This window comes from Hylobates moloch, unplaced genomic scaffold (assembly GCF_009828535.3).
Source record: "Hylobates moloch isolate HMO894 unplaced genomic scaffold, HMol_V3 SCAFFOLD_8, whole genome shotgun sequence".
Lineage (NCBI taxonomy): Eukaryota > Metazoa > Chordata > Mammalia > Primates > Hylobatidae > Hylobates > Hylobates moloch.
This window is the reverse complement of record NW_026652283.1, coordinates 119,161,655-119,186,113: the sequence shown is the minus strand read 5'-3', so window position 1 is coordinate 119,186,113 and position 24,459 is coordinate 119,161,655. Positions and strand designations below refer to the sequence as shown.

Here is a 24,459-nt window from a genome sequence, read left to right as displayed (position 1 = left end):
GCCATTTCGTTTTTTTTCCTTTTTTCTTTTTGAATTATTTTACTTTATCTTATTTTTTTGAGATGGAGTCTTGCTCTGTCGCCAGGCTGGAGTGCAGTGGCACGATCTCAGCTCACTGCAACCTCTGCCCCCCAGGTTCAAGCCATTCTCCTGCCTCAGTCTCTGGAGTAGCTGGGTTTACAGGTGCCCACCATCACGCCTTGCTAATTTTTGTATTTTTCATAGAGACGGGATTTCACCATGTTGGTCAGGATGATCTTGATCTCTTGACCTCATAATCTGCCCACCTCGGTCTCCCAGAGTGCTGGGATTACAGGCGTGAGCCACTGCGCCCGGCCTTCTTTTTAATTTTTATGTGTACATAGTAGGTACATTTACGGGGTATATGAGATGATAGGTGTATTATCTTATGTATCAAGGTACTGGGTATATATATTTATGGGGTACATGAGCTGTTTTGATACAGGATGCAGAGCATAGGAATCACATCATGGAGAATGGGGTCTGCATCCCCTCGAGCATTTATCCTTTGCGTTACAGACAATCCATTTATTTTCTTTTAGTTATTTTGAAATGTACAATTAAATTATTGACCATAGTCACCCTGTTGTGCTATCAAATGGTATGGAGTGCCTTTTCTCATCCATCCCATGGAGAGTTTAGAATAGTTTTTGAAGAATATGAAAAAATATTGGACTTGATTTCAAAGACCCCTTCTATTATCATGCTTGTAGGGCCTCTCTAGTTGTCTTTTAACTCTGATGTGGAACACAGACACTTTTAGGAAAACCTACCCTTGACAGCTTACCCAGAGAAACCTATCTTTGCTTGGAGAGCAGTCCATGTCGTTCTGTTTGTACTAACATAGATCCTAAACGTTTGAAAGCTTCGGGCATCTCATAGTGAAGTTCTGTGATGCCATGGTTGATCATTATTATTTGGAGTATATGGAGATGTAAGAACTAGTAATAATATCATAGATTTGATTACCACTGGTAAGTTCCTAAAGTGCTTTATGCTTTCCCCTTGATGTGTGTTATTGCTCTTAACCGTCTTCTAAGATTGATGGGACAGATATTAGTATGCCCATTTTACAGATGAGCAGCCTGTGGCTAAGAGAAGCTAAGTGGCCTCTCTAGCAGATTATGCCCTCAAATGTAGAAGAACTCAATGTAGTTCTTCAGACTCCAAAGTCGGTGCCATTTACTTGCCCGTGGTGAATGCCTTCAGCCTTCTTAAAACCCATCGTGGAGGAGTGAGCAGGTCCCAAGAAGCACTGCTTGGACTGTGAATAGGCGGAGGCAGAAGTTGACTTAATAAAGGCATGGATTTCTAGCAATTACGACATCCCAATAGTGGCATGACCTACTTTGAGAAGTAGAGAGTGCCCTGTCTTGAAATGGTCATCTGGAGGTCAGAGTGGGCTAAACTATATAGTGTGCCATTTGGCTAGATGACCTTTTGGGTACCTTACAATTCTGAGACTTTGTTAAAAAAAAAAAATCTTCTGTCCATTTCCTCCTTCGTGGTTTAGACACATACATCAAATGCCCAAGTTCGTGGTTCCTTTCCCAGCTTTGCATCAGAAGCACCCGTGGGGCTTTGTGAGAATGCATATGCCAGGCCTGCCCCAGCTCTCCTGTATCAGATTTCCATTGGTGGGGTGGAGGGGAAGGTGTGAGAGTATGTTTCAGAGTTCCACAAGAAATTCCACGTTGTTAAATTGTGAACCACTCTTCTTGTGTAGCCTACTGACAACAAGGTACCCATAGACCTCTTTTTAAACTTGGTGGTATAATTCAGTAGCATCAAGGAGTCATAGTTTCTCAGTGCGTAATACTCTTGTTAATATTAAAAGGGCGTTTAATAAACTGCATTGGTTCTCTTGGCTGCAAGGATACCATGGTCCCTGTTTGACAGATTGGTTTTTCCTGTATCTTGTCATCCCTGTCCGTTTCACAGCAGAGTGGGAGTTTGATGCCAGTCTAGAAAATGGGCACAGGTCCTTTCATACCCTTCTTATTCTGGAAAATCCAGCTCAGAGGGTTAGCACTGGGTGTGAAGGCCAGCCTCTGTAATCAGCAGGCTGGATACAGAAACTAGGGAGTGGCTCACTGCTATCCTAGTTACCTACTTCTACCTCCTGGTTTTCTTTGTACCAGTTAGAAACCTCCAGTGCACAAAGAATTAATGGTTGCCATTGACTGCTTTCTTCAAGACTTTTCTTGATCTAGTACTGAGCTCTGTTTATGGCACTCCTCTGAGAGCATAATCTCTGAAGGATATGTCTGTGTAAAATATACACCAGAGGATCATAAATTCTCCATCGTGTCTCCCCATGGCGGGCCAACAACAAAAAAAAATTCACAGTTGCTCCACCAGTATTTTTATCTACTTTTCAATCAATAGGATGCTTTTTAAAGCTTATGTTTCTCGTCGGACACGTTAAGTGACGAATGAGACAAAAGAAAAAAAAAAAAGCCAAGATAAAATGACAGTATAGACACTCCTCAAATCCTATAATGAACTCCACAGGGCATCCAATTTTGATGTATTAGGATTTTTTTTTATAATGAGTACATTGTTGGAAATCACATTTTCTATCCGCGGGAGCTGGAGATGAAACCGAGCTGACATCTTACCTCTATGTAGTTAATTAGCAAGAGAAAAGTAGTGTTTTGAATCTCGTGTGGGAAAAGGGGAGGTATTATTCACCCACCCTCGCCCCTTTCTCCCTTCAAACACCTGGATCATTCTGTGTGCTCTTTGATTTGGTTTAACGGTTTGGATAAGTCTGGTTGGCAGGGAAAGGATGAGGGAGGTTGAAGAATGGTTTTTATTTAATGAAAAAAAAAATTATTGTGTCTCCCTCTCCCCTCCATCTTGCTTATAGGATAAATAAGCTAAGTTGAGTCTTTTTATTTTAAAGAGCAGTTTCTTACCTGGACACCGACTCTAGGCAGTTCCCATGGCACAAGGTGGTTTGTTGTTGCCATCGTTTCATTAGCCACTGTGAAATCCTCAGTGCTCAGCACTGTGCATGGAGCTTAGCAGGCATTTGATCAGTATTTATTAATTAATAAATATAACAGTGCTGGCCCATACAGTATTCTATTTGCATTAGCTGTGTCTAATACCTTTGTCTGCATAGTAGCCACGTCTACTTTAGGATTTGTAGTGAGGTTTGTGTAGAATTCGGTGGTTAGGGACAGACAGTTGGAGCACAGTGTACATGTGGGATTCCATCTAGGGTCTGGTCATTGGCAGGTGAATGGCGCTGGGGTCCATACAGATGCCCCATCCAGATGAAGGGGATAAGTAAGTGGTGGGCAGATCCAGCACAAGGGCTCCTCCGGCCCATACGTCTTTATTAACGTCACATCACGTGCCCAGTCCTGGGGCCTACAGAGGAGAGCCACTGTCACTAAACACACACTTGTAAGCACTGAGCACTCAGGTGTTGCACCTCATAGGACTGATCCCAGGTGGAATAAGACAGGGTGGCAGGGCCAGGTGTGGAGGGAAACAGCACTTTTTGCGTCTCCTCTCCCTGCCATTGCTGAACTGCCTGTTTCCTCCACCATTGGTCCTCTTCACAGCCACCCTTTGGGGGACCCCAGGGCAGGTGACTCAGTGGAGGAGCCCTGCTCTGACAAAGTCAGTCCCACAGAATCGCACTGGCTGGGGTCTCTCCCTGCACGGCGCCTCTTCCTGGGGTCCCCAGCTCAGAGAAGACTCCTGGAGGAAGCAAGACTCAAGGGGACCCTGAAAGCAGGCAGGGCTTGAACTGTGGGTAGCCTGGGGCACTGCGGACTGGGGACAGCAGGAGGTGGGGCGACACTGAGGGCAGAGAGGGCTTGGCGGGCGAGCCCTACAGGCTGGGGACAGCAGGAGCTGGTGGTGGGTGTGAGGGGTTAGCCTGGCCTGGGGAGGGTGGGGGAAACCAGGTTGCTGTCATACCAGAGATGGAGGGCTCTAGTGGCCAGCCAAGGGCTCCTGTAGGCCTCAGGGAAGGGGACAGAGATGACAGGTGTGAAGAAGCAGCAGGGAGAAGGGCTTGTTGGCCTCTGGCTAGGCTTGGGGTTGTCTCAGTCCCTTGTGAGCTCTGAGCCTTGGCTTTCCTGTCGGTAAAATGGACATAGGAGCATTCACCCCAGTGGCCAAGGATGGCTGCAATGCCGACGTGAGTTTGTGGATCTAGAGGCTTTGCAGGGCACAGGACACTGTCTGAAGGCAGAGGCTGAGGTTCCTGTCACTATAGGATTGCAGCAGGGGCGTGCCATCCCTATGGTGGGCCAGCTAAGTAGCTCCCATGGTGGCCAGGTGTGCGGGTAAGTTCATGAGCCACTTTGTGGCTTTGCAGCAACAAAGATGAGCTACTGCTTCCATTTGGATTCCTGCTCTTGCTTTGGATGCCCTCCCCGTACTACGAGTCATCCACCATGGCCCCTTCCTCCGTGTGCATCTGATGTCCTGGTATGCGTGTGACTGCTTAGCGCCCACCAATGCTGTCCTCCAGGCATCTGCATCTCTGAGCATCTTAGCCTGGGCGCCAGTCCAGCCTCCCCCACTTCATATTTGAATGATTTTGGATGAGCTTTTCTACTTCTCTGTGTCTCAGTTTCCTCCTCTAAAAATGGGAATAATACTATTACGTATTCAGGGTTTTTACGAGGGTTAACTTCGTCCATACACATCAAGAGCTTAGAACAATCCATGATGTTTAATGAGTGCTGTATGCTAGCGGATAGCACTGTGCTGACTGTTACTAGGGAATCATCTCCTGGACAGTGAAGAAAGGTCTGACGTGTCTCTGTTCCCTGACCTCCTCCTCAGCGGTACTGCAGGTCTCTGTAAAGGGTTCCTTTCCGGTTTCCTTTCTCCCCTCCTGCTTCCTCCCCTTCCCTCTCCTCCCTCCCTTCCTTCCCCCTCACTTCCTTCCCCCTCACTTCCTTCCTCTCTTCCTCCTTGCCCTCTGGGGCTGTATTGAGTCTCCTGATGACTGGGACAGCGGGTGCTGGGACAGTGAAGAGCACAGGCTGAGAGCTGGCTACTAAAGGATCTGTGGTGCTGTAGACCAGTGGTTCACAACCCTTCCTTACCATTAAGAATCACCTTGGGCCAGGCATGGTGGCTTATGCCTGTAATCTCAACCCTTCGAGAGGCTGAGGTGAGAGGATCACCTGAGGTCAGGAGTTTGAGACCAGCCTGATCAACATGGTGAAACCCCATCTCTACTAAAAATACAAAAATCTGCCAGGCATGGTGGCATGCACCTATAATCTCAGCTACTTGGGAGGTTGAGGCAGGAGAATTGCTTGAACCTGGGAGGTGGAGGTTGCAGTGAACCGAGATTGCACCACTGCACTCCAGCCTGGGTAAGAGAGTGAGACTCTTCTATCCTAAAAAATAAATAAAAATTTTTTAAAAAGAATGATTTTGGGAAACTTTTACACATAGATTCCCTGACCAAGGACATTGGGAACCAAGTCATAGTAGCAGTCAAATGATGCTAGCAACGCTGCCATGAAGAAAGGTGATACTGGCTGAGTTATTCTGCCTGTGCTGGGCCAGACCGTTCAGATGCCTCCTGTGGAGTTTTGAGCTAATCATCATGACAGTCCCCTGAGGTGGGCGCTATCGATGTCCCCATTTTGCAGGTAGGGAAGTTAAAGCCCATAGAGGAAGGAGCTTTGCCAAGGTCACACAGCTGCTAAGTGACCAGGATGCCAACTCAGGCACTCTGGCTCCTAAGCCGACTTCTTGAACTCTCCACTCCATGCTCCTTGGATCTGGGTAGTGCCCAGCCATCTGTTTAGACAGGCATCCTGCTGAATGCAATGTGGTAGTCTGTGGCTGGTGGGGACGTGGGGGAACAGTGTGACCGACCTGCTTGCACAGGGCTCTCATTGCACTGCGGGCTGCAACACAGCCCAGTTCACATCGGAGGGGCACCCACTCAGCTGTGCTGTTTTCCGAGGAACCAGTTGTTTGTCCTCCTCTAACCCTCGCCACAGCAGCACAGAGAGTCCAGGAACCCTGAGTACTGGGGCTGGAGGGGCGGGGGCTTTGTGCACAGGTCTTGCCTGTGGGCCTCATTTCTGTGTCTCTGGTATGAGAAAAACCTGGATTGGATAGAAAGACCTTCCCCCAAACTGGGAGGTTGCTGAGATACCGTAGAATGACTTGGACGAGTCCAGCTTGGTGATAGATGAGTTTATTAGGACTTACATGCTGGGCATTCCTGGGCGGCAGGACAGCTCCAGAGATCCGTGCTGCTCCCATCTCTAAACTCTCTTTAAGCTAATTTCCTGGCTCTTTGCCTACTGTGTTTGGGCAATGAGACTGCTTGTCTTGCTACATTCTCAGATACGTTCCAGGGCATTGGGTTCTCAGGGATGCCTGCTCCTCAGCTGGGCACCATGGCCTCAGCTCCACCTGACTTCAAGGCTCAAGCAGTGGACACACATCTTTAAGGAACCTGCTGGGGGACCGTCACACTGCACTGCCTCTCTCATTTCCTATTTCTTGTCCCCACCAAGCCTCTCCAGAAGACATAAGCTCTGCTGTCATTCTTACTCCTTCCTTCTCACACAGGGACCTGGGGATCTACACACACCACGTGGGCCGGGGCTGCTGGCCCAGTCACCCTTGGAGGCCCCCTTGGTCCGTCTAGATGAGCCCCACCTGGGACCCCATACAGGCCGAGCTGCTCTTGGTTCTGATGGCTCTGCTCGGCCTCCCTCCCAGACTTCCTCTACATAAGACCTGCTTCCCTGCTGGGGAAGCACCACCATTTCTATGGAGAACTTGGGATGTCATTCTCAACTCCAGTCTGAGTTGCACATACGTTCCAGGATGCTGGCAGCCTGTCCCAGCCTGTGGTCACTTGGCACCCCCTGGAGAGGTGGCCTTGTACTCTGCATCTGCAGCCCAGGCAGCAGTGGGAGCCTCTCCGCCAGCTCAGCCCCGGTGCCTCTGCCTTCTCCCAGGTCTCATGGACTCTGGTGGACTAAGGTTCTTGTCAGAGGAAATCGTTGACAGGGTGCCATGGGAAACAGCCTCAACAGGGAGGCAAGATTCCAGCCTCAGCTCTTGGTCCTGGAGCCCCACTTCCGGAGGTGTCTTTCTGCCTGGATTAAACACCTGCTCATTCCACCTGGCTTAATAAGAAACTAGAAAAGAAAAAGAATGAGAAAAATTCTGATTCTAAACTGGGTAATCGCTTTGAGAAATGCGATTTTTCCCTTTTGCCACTTCATCAAAAGAGTGAGAATCTGGGGCCTTTCTGGGGTGTGGATGAAGGCTGAGCTGCAGTCTCCAACAGAGGAAGTTCAGTCCCCAGACCAGTAGTATACCCAGCTGAGACTTCTAGAATGAATGAAGAATGAATGAATGAATAAACTGGAGTTAGACACTTACTGAGATAAAATTCAGTTTGATAAGAAGGAGACGTCCTTAAATCATGTGTTTTCTCCTAGAGTTGAGTCCTAATGGGGGTGGCATCCATTGTAAGGAAACACAAAAGGTTAATAGCAGTAACAGTAGAAACCTTGTGTTTGTGTATGGACAGCTTTACACTTCCCAAACACTTTCCCACAGATGACCTCATTTAATCTTTGTTTTGTCACAGAGATATTTTATTCCCATCTAAAAAGGTAGGACACCCGGGATCAGTCGAAAAGGTATTAAACTCTGTGTTGGAATGATGGTTTAAGCTACTTCTTGTGACTTATATTCCAGTTTTTCCCCATGTCATCACAGCTGATTAGAGAATAGTTATGATAATATAACTGAGAATAATACAAGATGTAGAGACTTACATCCCATGTGCCAGGCACTAATCCCCCAGTTTGCAGTTGAAGAAACTGTGCACAGAGTGGTTGGGTAGATAAAGGCCCCCCAGCATGGGTGTGGGTCCCGAGGAAAGGCATGGCTCATTTGCCAGGGAGCTGTGGCCTGGGCCAGCTTTGCCTCCTCTCCCAGACCCCGCCAAGGTCATGCAGTTGCCCAGCATCAGAGCCAGGAGGCCAACCCCAACAATCTGACTCCTCACCAATATCTGCTGGCATCTCACCACAGCTCACCAGCTCTCTCTTCTGTTCTGATCTACTGTGTGGGCCAGTTCCTTGCTCTCTTGTTCTTGTGCCAGCAGCCCAACAGTAGCAAAATCTAATTATCGTACCCTGGAAGAATCAAAGGTGATATTTTCTCCATGGATAGGAAGCTGTGCGGGAGGACTGTAAACATTGGTTGACTTATCTTGGGATTCTCTTTAAAGGCACCTGGTTCCATGGATGACTTAGCTTCCATGTAGCTAGATGACCCCAGAATGCCTCATTTTCCTGGCCCCAGGTCATGCTCGTATGTCTCTTCTTGGATTGGATGCTTCGTCTTGGAAGGAATGACTGCCTTTAATCAACCCCTCAGCATTTGTTCATCTTCCTCTGGGGCTGTGGGGTAAGACAGTGGAGGGAGATGCTTACAGAGGACATCATCCTTTTCATTTTTTCTTTCAAGATATTTTTGAACAACAGTGTTAAAGCCCCTGTAATGCTGCTGTGAATTGTTAACAAGCATGTTTGCACGTCACATCTATCATGCTATTTGCGCGATGTTATGTGAAGACACGGCTTGAAGTATTTTTAAGATCTGGCCTTTTATCTCTGGAAGCACAAGAAAGTATTTGCAGATTGGTCTCTGGAATGAAATTAGCCTAGCACGTTGGCTGGTTCTTGTAAAGTGTGGGCATTTCTGTAAGTGGTTCTGAGTCCCTTAATCCTTTTGATCATTTGCACTGTGTATTTTTACAGAGGTTCTTTTACTTTGGAGAAATAAAGTAAAGAAACTTAAAGGTGAGTTTGGCAAGGGCATCACTCTGCTGTTTGTCAAGGCAAATGAATCTTGAATTTGAATGGTAATAGTTTCTTTTAAACAACCAAGCTTCTTTAAACCTCTCCACAAATAATGTCAGTGGCAGATTATGTCTGAAAGTGTTTGCTGGGAAGTGGAAATCTTTCCTGACCCCATATTGCTGTCATGAAAGAAGAGCCTAATCCCATAAAATATTCTTGACAGCCTCGTGTCAGTTACCACACAGCTGTGATTTCTCATCTGGGCCCCAGCCTGTGTGACATTTGTTGTCACTTCATGGCTTCAGGTTTCTCCATTCAGAAGCTCAGGTCATAGTAGGAGGTTGAGCTTCATCTCCGGTTGAAACCTGGTTCCCTTATGACTGAATCCTCCTACCTCCTCACTGTTGTGTGAAAAAACTTGTAGGGAGACCTTGATTTCCTCATCTGTTTAATGCGGGCCATATCTCTGTTGCAAAATCGTTGTGAGCCGTGTTTGTATGTCTATGTTCACAACAGCATTGTTTGCAGTGGCAAAAAGGTAGAGGCAACCCACATGTTCATTGATGGATGAATGGATAAACAAACAAAATACACCCAATGGAATATCATTCAGCCCTAAAAAGGAAGAAAATTCAGACACATACAACAACATGGATGAACATTGAGGACATTATGCCAAGTTAAATAAGACAGTCACAAAAAGACAAATACTGGATTCCACTTATAGGAAGTCCCTAGAGACGTCAAATCCATAGAGACAAGAAAGTCAAAGGGGGTTGCCAGGGTCCAGTGGGAGGGGGAATGGGGAGTTAGTATTTAATGGGTACAGAGTATCAGTTTTGCGAGATGAAAAGAGTTCTGGAGGTGGATGATTAGTGATGATTGCAAAACATTGTGAATGTGCTTAATCTGATGGTAAATTTTATGTTACATTCATTTTATCAAAATAGGAAAAAAATTATGAGCATTAAATGGCATCAAGTAGATAAGTGGCTACTATATAATTGTTGTTCACTAAGTAATAAAGTAACAGCTTTCACTATGTGTAGGATAGTAAAATATGTGGTATTTTAATGGTTCTATGAAACTTCATCTTATGAGTATGCCATATTTGTTTCCCTTTGTTTGGCTTGTGTATTTCTTATGGTATTCTACCATTGTAATAATGACAGACTGAATTTTTTGTGCGTGTATATATCTTTTCTATTATTTGAAGTTATGCCTTTGAGATGGATTTCCTGGATCACTTAATCAAGGTAAATGAGCATCTTTGTGGCTCTTGCTACATACACCCAGGGGGTTTCAGAACAGATTCAGTGATTTTACCCTGTCACTAGCCAAGTAAGGGCACCATTTCATTGTATCCTCAACAGCACTAAGATGCTTCTAAGCAATTTTGTAAAATGTAATAACAGATAATATGTTAGTGTTTGAATATGCATTTATTTACTTCCATTTTGATCACTAAAAATGTTGGCATTTTGCATGTCTTAATTTACATGTATTTCTTCACATAGGAAGAAATACATGTAAATTGAGAAGAAATAGCCTGTTTACATCTTTTGCTTATATTTTAGTGTGGTTTCAATGTTTTTCATGCCAAATATATCTGCCATGTTGATAGCATATTACCATTTTTAATATTCAGAGATTTTTAAGGCTTGTATAGTTGAATCACTTATTTGAACATTTCAAATTACAAAATATGTTCAACTAGAGCAAAAGTGGTTTTACAATCACATTATTATACTTACTGTATCTTTTCCCCAAACTCTCCACTGTTATTCTTTTCATATGTTTTAGCATAAAATCTGTTTAGATGCTAACTTGAATGACTATAGTATTTGAATTAAAATTATGTGGACTAGCCAATTAATAATGAAATATTAATATAATAATTAATCCAATATAAAAGGACATGCCAATTAGAGCAGAGAACAAATTAAAATTGCTAATAACCATGAAATTTATGTTTTACTTAGCTAATAATATAAATTCATCCTAAATAAAACAATAGAATACTATCTTCCAGCTATGAATTGCTAAGGATTAAAAATGTTGTAATGGTGACTGAGACTGGCCCTCAAAAATGCTGCCAATGGAAAGAGAAAACTGGGTCAACTTTACTGAAAAGCGGTTTGGAACTAGGCATCAAGAAATTTAAAAATGTTTCGAAACATTGATTTAGAAATTCCATTTATATAACTAAGGCTTGAGGCAGCTTCAGAAGCATGGAAAAATATTTACATTTATGGATAAAAATATATTTCAGTCTAATTGCCCAATGACAAGGAATGATTGAGTAAGTAGTTGGACAACCATCTGATGCAGAGTCATGTATTCATTATAAATGGTGTTTTCTAAAAGTTTTAGTGACATGGGGAAATATTCCCAATATACTGGTAAGAGAGGAAAGCATGCTGTAATGAATGCAGTGAAAGAAATTGTGTGTGTGTGTGTGTGTGTGTGCGCGCGCGTGCACGCACGTGCACACATCTGGTAGGCACCCAGGAAGAGATTCATAAAATTTGTTGATAGTGCTTATGTGGCGGGAGTATAGGTGATTTGTGTTTTCCTTTTTCTTTTTTTTTTTTTTTTTGAGATGGAGTCTCACTCCGTTGCTGAGGCTGGAGCGCAGCGGTGCGATCTCGGCTCACTTCTAACCTCCCAGGTTCAAGCAATTCTCCTGCCTCAGCCTCCCGAGTAGCTGGGATTACAGGCACCCACCACAACGCCTGGCTAATTTTTGTATTTTTAGTGGAGATGGGGTTTCACCATGTTGGCCAGGCTGGTCTTGAACTCCTGACCTCAAGTGATCCACCTGCCTTGGCCTCCCAAACTGCTGGGATTACAGGCTTGAGCTACTGTGCCTGGCCTGTATTTTCTTTTTTATACTTCCTCACATTTTCTAAGCTTCAGTGTTATCTGCAAATACTGTTTCTACCATCAGAACAAATTTAAATATTAACAAAAAGATCAAATTAAAGATAATGAATAGATTTCTTTTCTTTTCTGGATTCTTGTTCCAAATGTTCACCTTGTGCTCTTTCCTTTGATGTATTGGTTAGAGCCCTGGACCAGAAGTCAGAAGGTATGTTTTTGTTTTTCAGCTTATGGCCCAGAAATTCACTAGCTGTGTGACCTTGGGCAAATCTAACTTATTTGTGTCATAGTTTTTCAGTTTGTAAAATGAGGATTTCTACTTTCCGTACCTGCACCATTGGACAGTTGTGAGAATTAAAGTGAGATGATCAATATATTGGAAGACACTTTTGCAGATTAAGGTACCGGTTCAGGGGATTCCCAAAACCACCCACATGTTTGATAATTTGCTAGAAGGACTTGCAGAACTCACTGAATGCTGTTATACTCATGGTTACAGTGTCTTACAGGGAAAGGATGTGGCTCACAATTAGCTAAAGAAAGGCATCAGGTGGAGGCTGGGAGGGCTCCAAATGCTTCTGTTCTCTTCTCTCCTGGAGTCAGGATGTGCTGACCTTCTGGTGTCTATGTGTAGCAATACACAGAATACTGCCAACCAGAGAAGATTGCCTGAGCTTCAATGTCCAGAGTTTTTATTGTTGCTCCATTGCATACTAGTGATTGATTGATTGCGCACATGATTGAACTCAGTCTCCAGGTGTTCTGATACCATATGATCCAAAGCTCCTGTCTGAATTCACATGGTTGGTCTTTGTAGCCTGGCCAACTCTCACCCTAGGACAATTGGATGTAGCTGGTTCCATCCTGAGACCTAGTGTGCCCAGCATTGGATATGACACACATTATCTTCCAGAAGCTGAGGACAAAAGTCCAGACTTCTCTTTGGGCAAGGCCAACTTCTTTTCTTTTCTTTTTTTTTTTGTTTTTGAGACAGAGTTTTGCTCTTGTTGCCTAAGCTGGAGTGCAGTGCCATGATTGTGGCTCACTGCAACCTCCTCCTCCCGGATTCAAGCAGTTGTGCCTCAGCCTCCTGAGTAGCTGGGATTACAGGCATCTGCCACCACACCCAGCTAATTTTTTGTTTAGTAGAGACGGGGTTTCACTGGATTGGCCTGGCTAGTCTCGAACTCCTGACCTCAGGTGATGCACCCTCCTCGGCCTCCCAGAGTTCTGGGATTACAGTGAACTACCGTGCCCAGCTCACCAAATTCTTTACTACACATAAGGTGAGTGAAAACAGATAGATAAAAAATTTCTAGAGCCAAGTGATCTCAGTACGGAGGGATCTCTTATTTGCCGTACTCTAAAACTATAAGATAAAGAAGGACATGAATTTCACAGGTACAAGCAGTACTGCAAATACCCACCCCTGATCCACCGAACCTCCAGGACCACCATTGAGAACAGGCCTACTTACAGAAGATCCTGCAAAGAGACATATGCCACCATCATTGTTTACCACAGAGACAAATTAGGCTGAGAAAACACTTACCACCCTACTGGGTATTTAAATCTGACCCTTGTCCCACTGCTAACAGCACAGCAAGTATGTCCCTCCTTAACTCACTGATCTCATGTGAACGAGTGATCAGCCTGTTTTTTACAGGTTTCTCTCCCTGGCACCATCTCACTGTGGTGCAGCTGAGCTCACTACATATAGCATGGAGTGATGATAAAAATAAATTGGCTCTTTCCCTTTCCAGAGTTTCAATTCTTGAGCGCTATGTCAGGGTGGATCCATAAGGTTTCCTGAGTGAGCTTAGAAACCTGAAAACCCACGTTTGTTTTTTCATGAACTTAAAACAATTTATTAGAGCACAATGTAGAAGTCATCGCAGCAAGCTCACTGGAAGAAAATTGTATGCTTCTATGGAAAAAGAACGAGTAACACAGAGCCTTGAGAGAGACTGTTAGCTAAAGTCTAATCATGCTTCCATTCTTCCTTCAGAGGGTAGAGTTTCAGCTTTTGTCTGTTGTTTTGTTGTGATCAAAAAACTTGCAATAAATTGATGTTGTCAGTAAATTTCGGTTGTACGTTTTGTTTCTTCCAAGAAAAAACTGGCCATGCAGAAGTCGTCCGAGTGGTGTACCAGCCAGAACACATCAGTTTTGAGGAGCTGCTCAAGGTCTTCTGGGAGAATCACGACCCGACCCAAGGTAGAGTGATGAGTGAGCCAGTATTTAATTATCTTACTAATTACAGCTGGGATAATTAGTGTTTGAGCTGCATGGAAGAGATGAACCTTGAAATCACACAGGAGCTCAAGAATATGATTGCAGACATTTATTGATGGAGGAGAGGAGGGGCTGGGGAGAAAAAGGGTGAGAGAATAAAGGCACAGCCACATTCGGCGCCCCTGCCCCCCTTACAGCTGTCAGGGGTGGAAAAATTCCCACAGAGGAAGACGCCAGACAATAGCGATCCGTTCACCTTTGATTATTGCATTATTCCTCCTTAATGCAGTCTTTTGTCTACAAAATTAAAGTGTCTTTCCAGCAGCTCCAAAGTTTTCCTGATTTATGGTTTCTTTATTTCTCTGAGTTTAGCCTTTCTCGTCTTTTGACGTTATCGGGTTTGATTTTTTTAAAAAAACGTCTGTGGTGATAAAGAAGAACATAAAGGTAAAATGCAGTATTCACTAGGTCCACAAAGCTTGCTCATTTAAATATTTCATGTGTTCTCTCTGGAATTTGTTATGTGGCGATATTAATATATTTGGGCTATAAACGATGGTGGCTGGAAATTTTATTTGAATGCATACACCAGCAAAATATTCCATGTTGGCAAATATCATTGTAATATTCAATAATGAAGCAATTTCAAGATCTCATCCCAGGAGCCTTACAGGCCCTGCTTTGCCATTGTGATGATCTGATATTATGAAGCTTATGAACTGAAAAGTCCTATGTAATAGACGTGGTTTTTCACAAATGCTCTTCATTTGGCAGTCAGTCTATTTCACGAAAGTATTTTCCCTTTGGTGTCAGATTTTTGTGTAGTGGATATGCAGTGTTATTTCTTGACGAGTGAAGTTTTTCTCCAAATGTATATTGTGCTTCATGGTGGAATCTTAATATGCCTGTAGCAGCAGCACAGGTTGGTGGGTCCTGAGTGCTGGTTCTAAGAACCATCCCATTCCAGGGTGATTTGCCAGAGGGCAAAGTTCAGAGATGAGGCAAGAGCAGCAAAGTGATAAACTCAAGCAGGGTGAGGCAGGTTCGGGATCCAGGAAGATCTATCAGGGCAGATGGGGGCCTAGAGGTCTGGGCCTAGGAAGGAGGCCAGGGGCAGGATTTCCATGACAACAAAGTCTGGTTTGACATGGGGGAATGGGTACCTGGTGGAAGAGGGATGAGGTATGGGGCAGGGTAGGGAAAGAACCGGTAGGACAAGATCACTCCAGTCAGAAGGTTCACGTGTCACCCCAGCTTGGGATATGGGACATCACTTCATGTGGGAAGGCAGGTCTGTAGGCCTAGATTGCTTTTGTTCTGCAGGAAGCTCTGCAGTGAGGATCTTAAATCAGGGTGGTGACAGCCAGTCGTTCGTTCTGGTAAGTCATCAATCCAGATGGAGCAGACATTCAGCCATTTGACTGTCAAAGTCAACGGTCAGAGGAAGATGATAAGAGCTCCAAAATTATCAGTGAAGACACGTATCAGAGGCCCAGGCAAGGCCTGAAGTCATGTAGGTGACAGGTCGGGTCTGTGTCCTTTAATGTGGCCAACTGTAGTGCCATGTCCTGATAGAATCTCCTTAGGCTGAGGCCTGGCAGAATTGTAAATAAGGCCAAGTCTGTCTTCAACTTCTCTCTCCATACCTCTCTTAAATGCTTTCATTTGATCACATCTTTATTGATTAATTGGGTTGCTAATACCGGCCCCTGAACCTCGGGGGGAATACTACTATGTTGAGGGTTTGGGCAGGGAGAACTCACCTCTCTGTTTATCAGTTGGCCTTCCATGGACTCTGTGTTTGTAATGGTGGCGTCTCTGGGGTTAAAAAAGATTTTCCAGATCTTCACATCGTAGGTGTCAGTATGAAGACCAAAACAAGGCGAGGGCGTGCCTAAGGTTGTAGCGTGATCCAGTCTTCTTGACTAAATTCAGAGAGCCACTCATCAACAACACCAGGGCAAGCTTGACTGCACCAGGACCCTTCCAATCTATGGCCCCCACCCTTCTGCCTCTCTTATGGACCATCTCCTTCCACAGATCAGTGGCCTTCCCAGAGATGAGGAAGAGGTAAGGAAGGGCAGGGGATGATGGTTAGTTAAGGCAAGGGTGAGAGATCCTCCTTGAGGAACCTCTACTCTGCTAGCTTTGTTTTTCTTAAGCTGGTTTGTTAGTTTCTATTACATGCAACAGTAACAAGAATCCTTACTAATCCACCCATTCAATCCAAACAATCTTATGCCCATTATATTTGCCAGGTGCCCTTTTATTTTTTGCTTTTGTTTTTTATTTCATTATTATTTTTTTGAGACTGAGTCTTACTGTGTTGCTCAAGCTGGAGTGCAGTGGCGTGATATCATCTCACTGCAACCTCCACCTTCCAGGTACAAGCAATTCCCCTGCCTCAGCCTCTTGAGTAGCTGGGATTACAGGTGCACGCCACCATACCCGGCTAATTTTTCATATTTGTAATAGAGTCAGGGTTTCACCATGTTGCCTAGTCTGGTCTTGAACTCTTGACCTCAAGTGATCCACCCTCCTTGGCCTCCCGAAGTGCTGGATTTACAGGCGTGAGCCACTGTGCCTAGCCACCAGGTGTGCTAAATCACTAAGGCATCTGGGATACACAGGAGTATCCAGCCTCTTGGTTAATGCACGTGGAAAATATATTCCTACAGGAAGAAAATAATTAATTCCAGTATGCTGAGATCAAGTGAGCATACAGATAAATGCACATAAGACCATAGACTAAATGTTAACATGAAATCATTAAAACAAATGTGTGTTAGCACTTGAACATTAAAGGCAAAAAACAAACAATAACCAACCCATAAGTTCAGGATAACTCTGGTATCAATGGACTTGATATTCCCAGGGAACCCTGAAGGTCCAAAAACAATGGCACATGTCGAGTGTCTTTTTTCCAAGGTCAGAATTTGAAGCCTGCTCCTTGAAGAATGGACCAGAGGCAGGCGAGACGCAGGCTACAAATGAACGTGGCTGTCACTCACTCACCACATCTGACCATAGCTGCTTAACTCTCTACTTGAGGTCACATGGCAACCTGTCACGTTTCACAGTAAAAGTTGGTCTTGAAAAGAAAGCCGCCACTGGAGAAGATGAGGGTGGTGAAGATATGTAAGACTGACTGTTGTTACTCAGAAAATGGACATTTTCAAAGAGAGCAGCAGGTTGGATTTGGTGGTGACTCTGATCTGCGAGGCAGTAGCCCACTCCAGGTTCTTTTCAGAAACAAAAGTGATCACTAAAACTACTTGAGCAATGCTGTAGCCTGTGCCAGAATTGCTCATCAACAAAAAGACAAAACTTGAGTAGAAGTTGAAAAGGCATTCACATTTGATGTGAAGATGTGCCCAGGAAACATGATTTCCACAGAAGTATGACTCAAGAGAAATGTATTTTAATTAGCATGTTGAAAGATTTTAGTACCTTTTTGTAAAGTCATTAAGGACTTGAAGGGGCCACTTAAATTTTTTTAGTTATAATTCACTGCGTTTTGTAGGAGAAGCAGTATCTACACTGATATTTGCAAATGTGGAGATTCTTGGTGATGTCAATGGTCTTACTATAGTAGAAACAGCAAGAATTTAAGCTTAGAGGCCTCTGTCAGTTAAATCAGATCTTCATGGCATAGGCTAAACAGAGAACATTCAGCATGTTCTTTCCTGCTTCAAGGTGCTGAAGCAGCTCTCATAGTATCTGCCCTAATGGACATCTAGATGAAGTCGCCATATGTTTTTTTCCTGTTTTTTTTTTTTTGGATGGAGTCTTGCTCTGTCGCCCAGGCTGGAGTGTCGTGGTGTGATCTTGGCTCACTGCAACCTCTGCCTCCCAGGTTCAAGCAATTCTCCTGTCTCAGCCTCCCAAGTAGCTTGGATTACAGGCACCCGCCACTGCACCCAGCTAATGTTTGTATTTTTAGTAGAGACAGGATTTCATCATGTTGGTCAGGCTGGTCTTGAACTCCTGACCTCATGATTCGTCCGCCTCGGCCTCCCAAAGTGCTGGGATTACAGGCCGTGAGGCGTGAACCACTGCGCCTAGCGTTCTTCCATTTTCGAGGGAGCAAAGCTGGTAAGTGAGAGATTGGAAGGTGTACGCTTTTTAAGGTATAGGTGAGGCCCGAGACCTGTTATTGCACAGCCACTAGGCAGTGAGTTTGAAGAGGATGCCACTCCATGGATTAGCCTAAGGAGGAATGACAGACATGCTAGCATCATTACTCATGTGGTCAGTAAGTGGAATAGTCTTTTCTTTTAATTTACCAATTACCACAGAACCTCTACTTTTGCTGAAACATTTGAATCCCACTTTTTAAGCCAATAGGTTCTATTCTGACCTTCTTTCTTACTCATGGGGTGAAGATAGTTCCTTTAGGCTTCTGAGGATAGACTGGCAGGTGCACATTCCTGGCCATGGGGTACCCAGGCTCCCACTGTCCCGAGGCAACGTGGTGGGTGCCTGAGATTTAGGAGATTTGGGTTCTGGTCCCTGGTTAGCCCCTTCCCAACCACATGACTTTGGCCAGGACAGTTACCCAACCTGAACCTCCATTTTTCTCATCTACAAAAAAAGGGATAATAATATCTATACTGCAGACTTAATGGGCTGATACAGGAATTAAATAAAATAGTGTGAAAATAACATGAAAATGGTAAGGTGCCATGCTAGTGCCAGGTATTGTTGTTACGTGTTTCTCAACGCAACAATACAATTCCATCAGATTTTAATTTTATATTTTTTCTTATATCTGTGTTGCCCTTGATTCTTTCTCTGGGAAAGTACTTACCCTCCATTTACTAACGTCTGGGTTTTCTACCCACCGAGATTCTTGTGTCTCCTGCATCATTTGGAAAGAGTTCAGCATTGTTTATGTTGTCTTCTGGGACCTTGCTGGTGCTGACAGTGGTGATGAGGCTGGTGGATCCTTGCTCAAAAGCCTACTTAAGCTTTCTGCTGACACAGTAATCTAAAGAACTGGATCAGGTTCCCAGCATTTCATGGCTGATCTGTATTCTCCTAACTAGCATGGGCTGTGCATGAATAACACAATTCAAACCTCCTAGTCCTGCGTAGGATACGGGGCACAGACTGAGTGCCTCGGGCCAAGCCACAGGTACACCAGGCAGAGAGTCTTCAGTTTTGTGTGACTTCACCCACTGAATCTGGTGTCTCAATTGCAACCCATGTTGCTGTCCTCAGTGCTGGAGCAAGGGAGAGCAACATTTACTAAGCACGTGTTACGGGCCAGTCTTAGTGATAGATGTTTTATAATGTTAATTTCATTTAAATCTGACCATAACCCTGTGAAGTAAGGATCATTGCCTTTGCTTAGCAGGAGAGGAGCAATGAGGTTCCAAAAGACTCACAATCTTGCTTAATGTTAGTGGCAGTATTTGGATGCAGCTCTATCTAAAGCTCGGGTCTATTTTCTTTTTCCTACACTAGAGGAATCCAAGCTTCCTGACTAGGAAGACCTCTTCTAAGGATGCACATTTTTTTTGTTTTTTGAGACATGGCCTTGCTCTGTCACCTAGGCTGGAGTGTGGTGGCACAATTGGCTTACTGCAACTTCTGCCTCCCAAGCTCAAGCCGTCCTCCCACCTCAGCCTTCTGAGTAGCTAGGATGACAGGTGCACGCCACCATGCCCAACTTATTTTTGTATTTTTGGTACAGATGGATTTCACCATGTTGCCCAGGCTGGTCTCGAACTCCTGGGCTCAAGCGATCCACCTGCCTCAGCCTTCCAAAGTTCTGGGATGACAGATGTGGCCACTGCGCCCAGCCGGGATGCGCATTTTTATGGATCCTCCAATGATAACAGTTGTGCTTTTAGTATATTTATAAAAGCAAATATATTAAAATGCTACTGTGGATTTAATTATACTTTAAATTGCATGCATATTGTATTCACCACTTCCACGTCATGTAATTCTGGAAAATGGAACTTTTGTACACATAATGCATTCTCCAGGCTCTTGATCTTGCCTACTGCGCAGTTGGATGTGTGGACCTTTTCTGGCAACTCCAAGCCTTCCCAGAGGACTGTGGTATGGAACTGCTCCGGTATACTCCTTGGGGAGCAGTGGCCCCTGCATAGGCCTCTGTTTGAGACTGCTGGTTGACCCCAATATTGGGGTTCCCCCACCTGTGTAGTTTAAGAATTTTAGCTGGTGTGCAGCCACCCATAAAGACAAAATCCCTCAGACACCTTAGAGCTAAGTTTGGCCACATGTCTAAATTCTGACTATGGGGGCCTGAGTAGAAGTGACAGCGTGCAGATTCTGGGTTTGTGGCCTTAGAGGAAGGGGCATTCTCTTCCACTTCCTCCCTTCCCACAAGTTAGTATGGGGCTGAAGTGGTGGACCATCATGAAGCCCAGGGATGGAGCCTGACCCTTGTCCTGCTAGAGCTGCAAGACATAGGAGCCAGAGTCACCATCCCAGGCTGGATCTTTAGGCAAGAACTCTTGTTTAAACTACTGCTGTTTTGGTTCATTTTAGGCTTCTTATTCTCATTTTCTACAGCAGCTGAACCTATGTCTTGACTAACACAGCCTTCAACTATAAGCTAGTGATGAACTCCCAGTCACCCTTCTGAAAGCCTTAATTACAGTGTTCCCTTAATTAAAATGTCTTTAATCAAACCTGTTGTTAAGGGTATGGACCCTGGGGTCAGAGACGTCATGACTGTGAACCAGATCGGCCCAGCACTCGTTGTGCGGACAGGCCTCATTTCTCTCTATCCACTTGACCACCTAGGTCCTCCAGCAGTCTACTAACTGTCCTTTCTCACCCTTTCTCATTCCCTGCTCCATAATGCCCTGTTAAAAACACAAAACCAGCTGTGGCCCCCTCTGGCTTAAAGCACTTTGCTGGTTGCCCAGTTTCTTTGGGATGACATCCAGACTCTATACAGTGGCCAGTGTGGCCTGGGATTACCTGATTGCCACTTGCCTTTGCAACTTTGGCTCATACCACAGTTCTCCCCAGACTCTGCCCCATCCATGCTCACTGCGCTTCAGTTACTGTGGCCTTCATCTGTTCCATTCCTAGAAGACTTGAGCTCTTCCTTGGCTCGCGCACTGCACCTGCTGCTTAGCCTGTCCATAGCTCTTGGTGTGCCACCAACATTAGGCAAGAATGCAAGTCTTTGGAACCTCGTTGCTTCTGTTGTGCTAAGCAAAGTCAGTGATCCCTACTTCATAGGGTTATAGTCAGGATTAAATGCAATTGGCATTATAAAACATTTACCGCTAAGACTAACCCCTAAGGGGTGCTTAGTAAATATTGCTCTCCCTTGCTCCAGGGTCAGGGAGAGCAGGAGCTGTGTGACCGGCTCCTTCTCCTTTAAGTCTCAGCTGAAGATGTCATCCTCAGAAAGGTCTTCCCTGCCCACCCTAATTAAAGTAGCACGCCCAGCCCTCACCCCCATGAACTTCTGTACCATCGTCCTCTCCTTCCTTCCTCTCATCATGAGGTAGAATCATGTGTTTACTTGTTTATTGCTTATTCTCTGAGTCCTCTAGAAGGTGGGCTTTGTATTAAATGTTTGCTCATTGAGCTAGTGAGTGAACCTCTGTTTCTGCATCTGTAATAGTGTGTGCCTTCTCAGTGTGGGGGCACACACGGGAGCGGAGCCTGCTGTGCAGAGCGTGGCGCCTGGTGCAGAATAAGCTCTGGCTCTAATAGCTGTCGTGCTCATGCCGCCTGTGGAAGGGCCGCTTCCACCAGCTGCTGTTTGTTTGTCTTGTTCTTTCGTGAATCCCAGTATTTCTCTGCTTGTTCTCTATCATTTTTCCTCAGCTCATGTTCTGATTACCCCTGATGGCTTCCTATTCTTGGTTCACACCCTTTATCCTCAATCAGCTCCTCTTCACCCTTTTCCACCTGCAGCACAGCTCCCAGTTGTCCTCAGAAGGCTTGGTCTGGTTTGCCCCCGTGGGCTGCACCGTCTATGCTGTTGGGTTTCCTGGGGCCCTGGGACCACACATCCTGGCCTTACCATGAGCTGGGGATTCTGTGGGGCTCCTCAGCCTGTGCTTGGAACTAGAGAGCCTCCAAGGACTCTTCTCTACTTGGTGTCCTTGGGTTGCATGGGCTCCCCTGCCAGACGTGTGCAGTCACCACAAAGCCCTGCTCCAGATGAGTTTTTTCCAGGTGGTCCCAGGGAATCGGGTGGGATAGGTCCGCTCCGTGTTCAGGAGGTTGGCTCCCGAGCCTCTTTCCAGGTGCGCTGTGGAGAAGCAGGTCCCCTGTCCTGTCTACTGGGAAACATTCATTGAAGGGAGACAAATCGTATTTTCCTTCTGTTCCCCATCAACTTGGCAATAAAATACTGTCGTTCGTATGTTTGAACTTGTCAGATTAATATCTGAACTTCCTTGTGCTGACCCTTTGAAGTTAGTTTTTTAAAATAAGTCACCAGTTTTGAAGGACTATCCTTTTTTAGACCATATACAAGGAATCTATCATCTGCAAATAATTAGGCAGTGGGAATGATATTGTATTGCTAATGAGCAGATGTGCAGACTCGGAGTGGAGGAACAGCTGCACACATATAAAATGCAAAAGCGACCCAAACCCAGCATTATGAATTCTGAAAGGGATTTCATTCTTTTAAGAATATCAGAAACAGAGAAAAATGAAACAAAGAATTTAACTGATATTTTTATTAATTGTTCTTTCAGTCACACTTTCCCTTGTATCAAATTATCATACGTGTTCATAGTATCTTTGTTGTTTGCAAAAGTGTTATTTGCACTTTTAAATCCTTCTGTCATATAATACTATAAAGCTTATATTTAACATTTTTCCTTTGCCTTTCTAGTGTTAAAAGGGTTTGGTGGCTGCATGCTGAGTGACAGACTCTTACTGAAGGTCTTTCCTGGGCTGTGCACGATGCTAAGTGCTCATGTCTACGTGTTCCCATTTGATCCTTAAAGCAACCTATGAACCTTAGACCCGTTTTATAGAGGAACAAATAGGCCCAGAGAGGTGAAGTGATTTGCCATAAGCCACTTACTATGTTGCTTGACAGAGGTGGAATTTGGACTTAGGGCTAAACTCGAAGCCTGAGGCTCTTTCTGTTGGGTGGCACATGGCCCCACAGTGCTACACATTCTATCAGAAAGCAGAAAACACGACCCACTGGAAACAGCAGCACATTATCCGATGATTTTAAACTCTTTGTGATGTCCATTACAATTTTATAATCCTGTTAAGGATTTGCAAGATGAAGAAGTTCAAGTAATCAGGCTTTTGAAAACTTTTAGCCAGGAAGAGTTTCACATATCTTAGATAGTAATGGTTAGGTCATTTAGAATTTGAATAAATTGCTGAAATGGTATGAAATCGATAAAAAGAAATGAAGTCAGAAGAATTACTAGACTTCACGTAAAAGAGTACTGAATTAGGTCAGAGAAAAATCAGAGCTGATAACACTGGCAGGAACTAGGATTTCTAGGTTCCAGGAGAATAGCAGGCTGAATTATTCAGACCAAATTGCCCACTGAAAGCAGCTCCAAATGTTGAATAAAATACAACTATATATATAAAGCATCACATCAAAGAGCTGAGAGAACTATGAGGAATTAACCAGGTTAAAATGGAAGGCAACACAGGAACCCAGACAGGTAAGCAGAGGATTAAATATATCTTTATTCTGAGGAAACTTGTTAATCCCAGAAAATGTGAGCTTTGAGAGCCTTATTAAGGACGTAGAGGGAGTGACTGGCACAATTCCAGCACTTGACCCAGTGGACATGATAAGATGCTGTACCCCACACCTGGGGGGGTGCCTTCTTCTCAATCACACATGGAACATATTCCAGGCCATAAAAGGCTCAGTATGTTTCAAAGGGATTAAAATGGTATAGCTTTTGTTTCTCTTACCATAATGCAAGTATTGAGAAAATCCTCTTATGTCAAGAAAATTTAAAAATTTCTGGCCAGGCGTTATGGCTCACATTTGTAATACGAGCGTTTTGGGAGGCCAAGGAGGCAGGATCACTTGAAGCCAGGAGTTCAGAACCAGTCTGAGCGACATAGTGAGGTCTCCGTCTCTACAAAAAATTTCAAAAAAAACCAGCTGGGCATGGTATCACATCCCTGTGGTCCCAGCTACTCAGGAGGCTGAGGTGGGAGGGTTGCTTGTGCCCAGGAGGTTGAGGCTGCAGTGAGCCATGATTGTGCCACTGCACACCAGTCTGGGCAACAGAGCAAGACCTTGCCTGAAAAAAAAATCTGAATATCCTATTTCTCGAAGATAAGTCGTGATGGAAATTGTAACATACTTTGAATCAAATGATAATTAAAATACTATATGTTAAAATTGATAGGGCGTAGGTAAAGCAGTTCTCGGAGGGACATATAGAGCCTTGAAATCATATATTAGAAGAGAAGAAAAGCTGAGCTAAGCATCCATCTCAAGAACTTAGAAAATCAGCAAGAAATTCAACCCAAA

General features: G+C 44.5%; 1 protein-coding gene across 12 annotated transcripts in view; it reads left to right on the top strand.

Annotated features, from left to right (window-relative positions):
- MSRA (methionine sulfoxide reductase A) overlaps positions 1-24,459 on the top strand; it is a 374,966-nt gene that overhangs the window by 236,129 nt on the left and 114,378 nt on the right. For 11 of the 12 annotated variants that reach the window (XM_032162486.2, XM_032162487.2, XM_032162484.2 and 8 more), the window contains one exon: positions 13,851-13,955. The exons of the other annotated variant lie outside the window; for it this stretch is intronic. In XM_032162486.2, the coding sequence (XP_032018377.1) occupies positions 13,851-13,955 (105 nt within the window). The remainder of the gene's footprint in view (positions 1-13,850; positions 13,956-24,459) is intronic. 12 annotated transcript variants of the gene reach the window in all.